The sequence below is a fragment of the Hypanus sabinus genome, chromosome 12, assembly GCF_030144855.1.
Source record: "Hypanus sabinus isolate sHypSab1 chromosome 12, sHypSab1.hap1, whole genome shotgun sequence".
NCBI lineage: Eukaryota > Metazoa > Chordata > Chondrichthyes > Myliobatiformes > Dasyatidae > Hypanus > Hypanus sabinus.
Window position 1 is genome coordinate 15190780 of NC_082717.1, and position 9626 is coordinate 15200405.

The 9626-nt window shown below is 37.1% G+C and overlaps 1 protein-coding gene across 1 annotated transcript in view; it reads left to right on the top strand.

Annotated features, from left to right (window-relative positions):
• sccpdha.1 (saccharopine dehydrogenase a, tandem duplicate 1) overlaps positions 1-7570 on the top strand; it is a 33672-nt gene extending 26102 nt beyond the window's left edge. The window contains exons 7-12 of the mRNA XM_059985583.1: positions 788-905; positions 3202-3321; positions 3434-3490; positions 4537-4648; positions 6758-6839; positions 7226-7570. Of these exons, the coding sequence (XP_059841566.1) occupies positions 788-905; positions 3202-3321; positions 3434-3490; positions 4537-4648; positions 6758-6839; positions 7226-7331 (595 nt within the window). The 3' untranslated portion in view covers positions 7332-7570. The remainder of the gene's footprint in view (positions 1-787; positions 906-3201; positions 3322-3433; positions 3491-4536; positions 4649-6757; positions 6840-7225) is intronic.
• Positions 7571-9626: the final 2056 nt, after the last annotated feature.

Sequence of the window (9626 nt, forward strand, 5' to 3'; positions counted from 1 at the left end):
TATTATTTTGATAATTTAGCTTTGATATAAAATGTGTGGTAATTTGAATGAGTTGAAGCCAATTCAATGATATTTCATTTAGCTCAAATGTAGATCTTTTCTGCTTCACTTATTTAACTGTTTTTGATTAATGTTGCTTTTGAAAGGGATGGATTATTTGACAATAATATGGAGTGATTAATTTTAAACTGAACAATCCCCTCAGTTGTAAAATCATATCTCAAAACTCCTATGGCTTCCACACATTCCCTTCCCCATGACACTATGCTTACACTGTATAAAGGAATTTTAAAAGTGCAATGTAATCCCTAATCTATCAACACTGCTCTCCCTCTGTTTCTGTTCCTTCTCAAATCTTATAAAGCTTCAATGGATTTCAAGCAGTTCATCTCATGAGTATATCACCGTCTATGGGATATCCAATTTAAGTCTGCTCCCTGGCATTTGTACCTTTGCTATTATGCTTCATGCTTTGTTAACTAGTTGAATTAAAATGTTTTAACTAGTTCTATGATATTCAAATTTACTCTTCTGCTTGAGTCCATGATTTTGCTGACATTAAACCTGCATCCAACAATTAACTTGTGTATTGACCCATTATATTTTTTAAATGTGTTGCTTAGGAAAAGCAATAATGTGTAGATAAAGTATAAATGGGAGAAGGGAGTTTTAGGGAGAAGACACAACAATAAGATTATTTTATATTGGTAATACGACAAGGTTTAGAAATGTAGTTTTTCTGAGTGTGGAGTAGAGATGTCCTTGAACAATACTTTCCTCTTCACAGAAATGGAGTATTTCATAGTAACAGAATGAACCAATATGCTATTCCCTTCCTGGGATCTGACCCCTCTGTAGTCAAACGCACACAGCGTTATCTGTATGAGAACTTGCAGGAAAATCCTGTAAGTACATTTAGTTTCTTTTTTTTGAATATTCATAGTCTGTTTACTCAAATCAAAATCTTGCATTGTATTAAAAGTGAAACTAAATTGTAATTCTATTGCTAAGGCTTATTGATAATCTTAGTTTATTTTGTTCAAAAATGTAATTTGTTGTTGCAGAACCATCGGTTTTTTTAAAAAAATTTTTTATTAGTTTTTTAAAACATTTTACAAATTAAAAACCCCAAATCCCAATGAGGAACATTAAAACAGTGCAAAATTAAGCATACAATAACAATATGTTACAAAGGAAGAGAATTTAGCAAAAAAAAAAGCACCTAAATTAAAGACAAGTAAGCTTTGTGTCCTCCTCAAGCCCCACAACACAAGAAAAAACAACAGCAACTCCAGACCAACCACAACACAATATAGAGAGTATAAGTCAGGACAGCCAAGCTCCCAGACTGTGAATACTCAGCAACAGAGGACAACAATACCCTCTACCAGAAAAAAAGGAGCTGAAAGCAAGGGACCGAAGAGAAAAAAAAACCCTAGTCAAGAGGAAGGCCATGAAAGCACTCGACAAAAGGTCCCCAGACTTTATGGAACCCCAGATCCGAATCGAGAACTGAATAATGAATCCTTTCGAGGTCCAAACAGGCCATGAAGAATCATCGGTTTTTTTTTGGAATATCTTCTTTTCTTGCCAAAAAACAAACAAGACATTTAGAGTTGAATGATTTCTTCATGTACCATTTTTGGCTCATATACAAGGAGGAAGACTTTTTAAAAATGTATTTATTTCTCAGTAACAGATAAATCTGCTGGAGGAACTCTAAGGTTGAGAGCAGTGGCTGTGGGATGCAAGGTTTTGATCCAAAATATCGACATTCCCTTATCCTTGTTGAAAGGGAAAATAAATTCTCCGTGATCAAATTGCGGATCAGACTCATTGTGCCAAATGGCCCAATTCTGTTTTTATGCCTTGTGGTCCTATGATTAGATTTGTCACATTTTCAGTGAACAGTATGTACCAAGGCAATTTTCCATGTCTTTGAGTAGATACCGGTTTTGTAACGGTACTGGAAAAAATTAGTTGGAGGTGGAGATCATTCTGAAGCTCAAATCTTCGGTACTACCGCTGGGATGCTTTTCTGTACTGTGGGTTTTGCTGTACCCAGAGCTCACTGGCATTTCATGATATCATGTGAGGTGGCCTGAATTGGCAAAAGACTGGCTTCTATAACTGGGAATCTCAGGAGGAAAATACTTAGCATTTCATCAAGTTTGTGAAAGAAAGTATTAGTGTGGACCATGTTTCAATCATTAGCACAGAAAAAAATCCATAAAGAGAGAATAATGATGGAGCCTTTACTGATAAGACCAGCACTTAATGCCCAACCCTAATGACCTTTGAAGTGGAGAGCATTTCAGATTATTAAGAGCAAATTTAATTGCTATGGAATAATATAAAACCACAAATTTCTGGAAATACTGGCAGGTCATGTCACATCAATGGGACAGACACATCTAATATTTCAGGTCAAAGACCCTTCATCAGAACTGGAAAGGAAACAAAAAAAGTTAATTTAGCTAGTGGAATTAGAAGGTCTCTAATAGGTTAAAACCAAGTTGACCACTGGAAAAAGCTGTAAGCACATCCATGTGTGAATGGGAACAGTTAGTGAGAACATAGACTAAAGTTAGATGGGCTAAAGGGCTTTTTTGTGCTGTAGTGCTCTATGACTAGAAGTTCAAAACTAAAAGACTAGGAGTTGTGAAATGCAGAAGTCCAGCACACCAGACTGGGTATGTCCTCCTCTCTGAGTAGAATAAAAACAAATGTGCTTAGCTACTGTCCTATATGGCCAACTAACAGGCAAATAAGACTTCTGTAGCTGTAGAATTCAATATTAAATCCAGGAGGCTGAAACTTGTGCAGATGGAAAATGGGGTAAACAGAAAAGAGAGGTTATCACAGACAAATAAAGAGATAAAAGGTAACTACATACCTCAACAATTGGAATTGTAGGATCTGTGAATTACTAAACTGGAAATAGAGATGTTGAGTGATCTTTCTAAGAAGGGAAGTGTACCATGGGTAGCCATGTTAGTTAATTGGTTTGGCTGTATGTGATTATGTATGGTGTCAATATCTATACTGAAGGCAACTTAAGTTTAGGGAATTTGGAAAGCTACAAACTAGTATCTTTTTTGTTGTCATGGTGCTGTCCTGTTTCTGAAACATTTTGCTAATAATCATTTAAAATTAGTTAGGTAAGCCAGTATCATTTAATGTTTTTGCTTTTCTTTTTAGGTCCAGTATGGTGGTTATGTTACTGTAGGTGGAATTGGGTCAGTCATAATGCTGATGTTGGCTGGATTCTTCTTCTGGTGTTTCACTAGGTGCAGATTGGGAAGAAATCTTATGATCAAAGTGAGTGGCATTGAGTGGTATGATCATAAAGTGGTATTCTAGTATCCATTTAAATTTTATTTGAAAACTATTGACAATGTATTGTGTAAATCTTTTGCTTTCTGTATCATAGTATCCAGAATTTTTCTCGTTTGGGTATTTTACAAAACAAGGACCAACCAAACAACAGGTATGTTTGTTTTCCCTATGCTTTCTTTGTTTTAAGTTTGTTTAAAACAAATGAGTCCTCAGTTTTCAAATAAATGGTAAATCTGACCATTCATTGTAAGTAGCCTGGCTTCTAGGAAAATGGTGAATACTCAATATTTTTTGTGTTTCCTCCCTGCGGTATTTTTACTTATAATGTATGGAAATCAAATTTAGATGAAATGACTTTTATTGAGTAGAATTATTCAGTGAAGTAAACAAGATTCTAAGGGTAAATCCATAGAATTGTACAAGGTAGAAAGGGACTATGTGGCCTCTCACTTGTTTACTTCCACAAGAAATGCCAAATTGATTCGTTCTCATTTCCTTTTCAAATTATTTTGTAAATATTGTTCAGCGTTCCTCTTAGAAATGTTTCTTCATTGGTCATTCTATGTCCTTGAAACCCTATCAACATAAAACATTTTGCGACTTCTCCCATTATTCTTCTAGTGTTGTTTTTATATTTGTCTCCCTAATTATTGAGTCACCAAGCAAAAAAGTTTTTCTTGATTTCCATGATCATTTAATCTAAATCTCCCATATCTCAACGCAAATAATAGCTTTTAATCAATCTTGGTTTAATTTAGCTTTTCCTCATAAATAAAACAAGTCAATAATCAGAGACTTAACTCATGACCTTAATGCCCAAATAAAAAACCCAAAACTAAAAGAGACTTCAAATTAGTGAATTACAGTATTTGATTCAGCCATACTGTTTTAATTATATACGTTTTAAAATGTATCAGCTTCTTTTTGTTATAAAGATCTGTAGTTGAGATGCTGTTATCTTTGCATATTTGATTACAGTATAATCTATTCATGTGATTGAAAATAACTTGTTAGTAGTATTTTGCTCCTTTCAGACTTAATTAGGATTAGGGAAAACTACCCTAATGGTCAGTGAATTTTTGTAGAAGAATAAGAAAAATGAAACCTTAAAATGCACTGTTTAAAATACACCACAGCAACTGCAACAATTGGAAGTACATTTAGAGAAAAAAAATGCTTTTGTGTTTTGTTCTGCAGATGGAAGGGACATCTTTCAGCTTTACTTTTTTTGGTGAGGGATATAAAGAAGGTCAAGATCCTGAAGCAGGCAAACCTTCAGTGAAAATCTGCACCCAAGTGAGAGGACCAGGTACAGGCAATTCTTACTTTACGTAGTGTATGATTTTGAAATAGATCTCCTGATACCCTGTTATATGGCAGCGTTACATGGAATGGGTTTATAGTAATATAGATGCCACATATGTTTGATGCATTGTGTTTCAGCTCCAGACATGTTTCAGGTGGTAAATTCAAGAAAAACTTACTGTGTTGTATGGGAAAGCTTAGCTAAGCAAGTAGTATGTCACAGTGTGAAGCCTAAGAAAGGCAGTGCATATCACAACAGAACAACAGACAAAAATGTAGAACGTTACAGGCCCTTTGCCCCATGTTGTTGTGCTGACCTTTTAACCTACTCTAAAACAAATCTAACCCTTCCTTCCTCCATAGCCCTCCATGTTTCTATCATCCATGTACCAGCCTCTACCAGCACTCCTGGCAGGGCATTCCATGCACCCACTACTCTCACTTTAAAGAACTTATCTCTGACATTTCTTCCCCCCCCCCCCCCCACCCCCACTTTGCTTTCCTCCAGTCACTTTAAAATTATACTCCCTTGTATTAGCCATTTCCACCCAGGGAAAAAGTCTCTGGCTATCTACTCTATTTATGCCTCCTATCACCATGTACACCTCTATCAAGTCACCTCTCAATCTCTTTCACTCCAAAAGAGAAAAGTCCTTGTTTGCTCAACTGATCTTCATCAGATATGCCCTCTAATCCAGGCAGCATCCTGATAAATCTCTTTGCACCCTCTCTTTAACTTCCACATCCTTCCTAAGCTGAATACAATGTTCCATGTGTGGTCTAACCAGGTTTTATAGAGCTGTGACATTACCTTGCAGGTCTTGAATTCAATCCCCTGACTAATGTGGGCAGAAGTGGGCTGAGAAGTGGCAGATGGAGTTCAACTCGGAGAAGTGTGAGGTGGTACACTTTGGAAGGACAAATTCCAAGGCAGAGTATAAAGTAAATGGCAAGATACTTGGTAGTGTGGAGGAGCAGAGGGATCTGGGGGTACATGTCCACAGATCCCTGAAAGTTGCCTCACAGGTAGATAAGGTAGTTAAGAAAGCTTATGGGGTGTTAGCTTTCATAAGTCGAGGGATAGAATTTAAGAGACGCAATGTAATGATGCAGCTCTATAAAACACTAGTTAGGCCACACTTGGAGTACTGTGTCCAGTTCTGGTCACCTCAGTATAGGAAGGATGTGGAAGCATTGGAAAGGGTACAGAGGAGATTTACCAGGATGCTGCCTGGTTTAAAGAGTATGGATTATGATCAGAGATTAAGGGAGCTAGGGCTTTACTCTTTGGAGAGAAAGAAGATGAGAGGAGACATGATAGAGGTGTATGAGATATTAAGAGGAATAGACAGAGTGGACAGCCAGCACCTCTTACCCAGGGCACCACTGCTCAGTACAAGAGGACATGGCTTTAAGGTAAGGGGAGGGAAGTTCAAGGGGGATATTAGAGGAAGGTTTTTCACTCAGAGAGTGGTTGGTGCATGGAATGCACTGCCTGAGTCAGTGGTGGAGGCAGATACTCTAGTGAAGTTTAAGAGACTACTAGACAGGTATATGGAAGAATTTAAGGTGGGGGGTTATATGGGAGGCAGGTTTTGAGGGTTGGCACAACACTGTGGGCCGAAGGGCCTGTCATGTGCTGTACTATTCTATGTTCTAATGCAGGCCAACACACCATAACAACCCCATCAACTTTCACGGCAACTTTGAGGGTTCTATGGACGTGGATAACACGAGCCCTCTGTTCCTCCACACTGTTAAGAATATAGCCATTAACTCCATTTTCTGCCTTCAAATTCAAGCTTCCAAAATGAATCACTTCAGAACCTCTCCGGATTAAACTCCACTTGCCATTTCTCAGCCCAGTTCTGTACCCTGTCATTGTCCCATTGCAACCTACAACATCTCTCCACAATTCTACCAACCTTTGTATTATCTGCAAATTTACCAACCCACCCTTCCTCTTCCAAGTAATTTCTCCTTTTCTATCCAGGTTGTGTTTTTTTATTGATCAAAATGGAAAATGTATATTTAAAAACAAAGATGCCTGCTCTTAATTTAATTTTATTTTCCATAGCATGTGATTTCAAAGCCTGATGTGTTTTTTTTCTAGAACCCGGTTATATTGCTACCTCGATGGCTATGGTGCAGGCTGCTGTCACAATTCTCTGGGAGCAAAAGTCTCTGCCAAAGCGGTGAGTTTCATAACTTAGAATTGAATAAATTACTTACAGGTTTGAAAATCTGATAACTCAAAGCTTGATTTTGTGCTTAGCATAACAAAACAAGGGGAAATGCACACAGCAAGCATCAACTAATTGGGCTTAATGGCTTTTCCATGCTTCATATTCAAAGTAATCTTAAATTCCTTGTCACTTCAGATACAGCATTTCATTTGTCAAAAACTACTTCTATTAACCTGTGATCATATTTATTGCCAATTGATTGTTGACATTAACTGTTTCAATATATGTGTATGTGTCAAGGTGTGTTTTCCAGTGACAATATCTGAATTGCTCTTGATATGAGGGCCCTAAATGCAGATTTGGCCATTTGTTTGCAATTATTTTTCCTCCTTTAGGGGTGGGGTGTACACACCTGGAGCTGTATTCTCAAAGACTACACTCACTGAAAGACTGAATAAGCGTGGCATTGAGTTCACTGTCATCAGCAAGCCTGAAGCTTAATTGTTCCATTCATTTGAAGTACTACATAACTGTAAGAACTCAGTCTTGCTTTTACCACAATAACAAGATTGCACTCAGTAAGAAACCTTTATTTGAACAATTTTAACAGCAGTTTATTTGCCCATACTGTAGTAGAACTATTAAGAGGAATAATTGGTTTCAGAAGCTTGTTCTTCGGGGTTTGGAAAAATACTATTTTTGTGTTTATTTCTAATGGCAATTAAACATATTAACTGCAACCGTACTAAAATTGACTCTCTTATTTTTCAGTTGAATTGGTGAGTTTTTTTTTATAATAAAGGAAATATCTGAACATGCTTGGCATTGATAACTGAAGACTATCTTTATAAAATATTATATATGGGATGGGGATTGAATGTCCTTATTAAGTTAGGTAGATACAAATGATTATTGACAGTAGTTCATTTCCACAGTGGAAAATGGAACTATACTAGGGACAGGAGAATAAGGAATGCTTCTGATGGAGAGAGACAAGATATTTATGAATTATACACCAGAAAATACTTTGATTTTAATCCTTCAAACAATTGAAAGTATTTTAAAATATAATTAATCATGCTATTAATCGAAGTTCTTGATTATTTTTCAGTGTATGGACAAGAGTAACATTCAAGGGCAAAATGTGTTTGAGTTGCAAGTTAGAAGTATTAATTAAATCTTGTGCGAAATGGTTCAGGGCAAGCCTTGCATCCTGGCAGGAAAGTTCTGTGCTACACAAAGCTTGGTAATAGGCGACTAGGATTGGTGACCAAGTTGTTATTGAAGAATGTACCAGTGTGCATTGCTCTTATTCTGAGGTGGGCTGGGATAGTGCCTGTTATCTAGTGGGCTGTAATTTGTGACCAATTTGCTGACCTGCTTATACCTTGTAAACCTGCCAAACAGGAATGTTGGGAAGATTCTGTAATGTCATAATTCTCTGTCACTTTCTGGCTGATCTGCACATCCTGATATAGACAGGATCAGGCTGTTCCTTGCTTGGTACTCCATTATAATTAATTTCACCACCTTGAACAGCTAATAATTAGATGCAGGCAAATAATTTCTTTTTAAAAATGTGCCATGTGGGTCAGAATCGAAATTAAGATTGGGTGGAAGAGAATTAAGATTCACAAATGGAATTTACTAATCATATTATTCAGAGAGGCAACTATCTCCTACTACTCTTTGGCTTCTCCCATGAAGCCACTGTCCAATGTCTGTGGTTCTAGAGCTGCCCAGGACTTTGTTGGCTATTGCATACCTGGCTATGCTAATCTTTCTTTCCAGCAATCAGTATGTAGCCTTCTATGCCACAGCATTTCTTCCACTCTTAAATACTTAAATGTAAAAGCACCTACTTCCATTACTCCTTTGTTAACTTACTAATTATGCCTCTATATTCACGTTCTTAATCTACATAACATCAAAGTTCCCAGTACCATTCCTGGTCATGGGTTTCCAATCCAAAAAAAAACAACTCTTGTCTATCATAAAGACAGTTTTGGATCTGATTGTCAAAGTGCTCTGGATTCGATGGGCTCTAACCTTTTGCATCAGCCTCTCATTTAGGGTCTTGTCAACATCAACGTCTGTGTAGTCCACATCATCCACGCTATCTTCCATTGATACAATTTCTTACCTCATCGAAAAAAATCTGCCACCGATGTTGCATTTGCTGGCCTATACTTGCCCGACTTCTCCCTCCTTTGCCACTTGAGTTAAGATTTGTTATCTTTCAGTCATCTCGCTAAAGAAGTTTTGAAAATTTCTGTCAGATCCCCAGCAGTTACCACGTTTACCCCGCAAAGCATCCCATCCAGCACTGGTGATTTAAGCCCTCAAAGACCATCTAATAACCTGGAAATTTGAAACAAAATGTTTGAAGCACTTGCCATCAAGCAAAATATGTGCAAACGTTGCTGTACCTTGTAAGTCCAGAGTAACAAGTTACCAAGATCAGAACAAACCAAAAATTAGATTTTAATTTTTCAGAGATGAATTATTTTATTGAATCCAGAGCTTACATGGATCCCATTGTGTTTTGCTCGAAGGGTGAAATCTAATAAACTGTAAACTCACCCCAGCACCAGGTTAACTAGGTGCAGCATAGAACCTTATTACTAGAAATGCAAGCCATATCCCTGAAATGTTTCACCACATTACAAAGCTCAATAAAATGTTGCAGGAGTGAGGCATTATAGCTGAAGGAAAGATTGTACATGTTTTCTTTGGAACAGAAGAAGCCGAAGAGACGCTTAATTAAGGTGTGAAAATTGAGAGGTTTAATTAAAT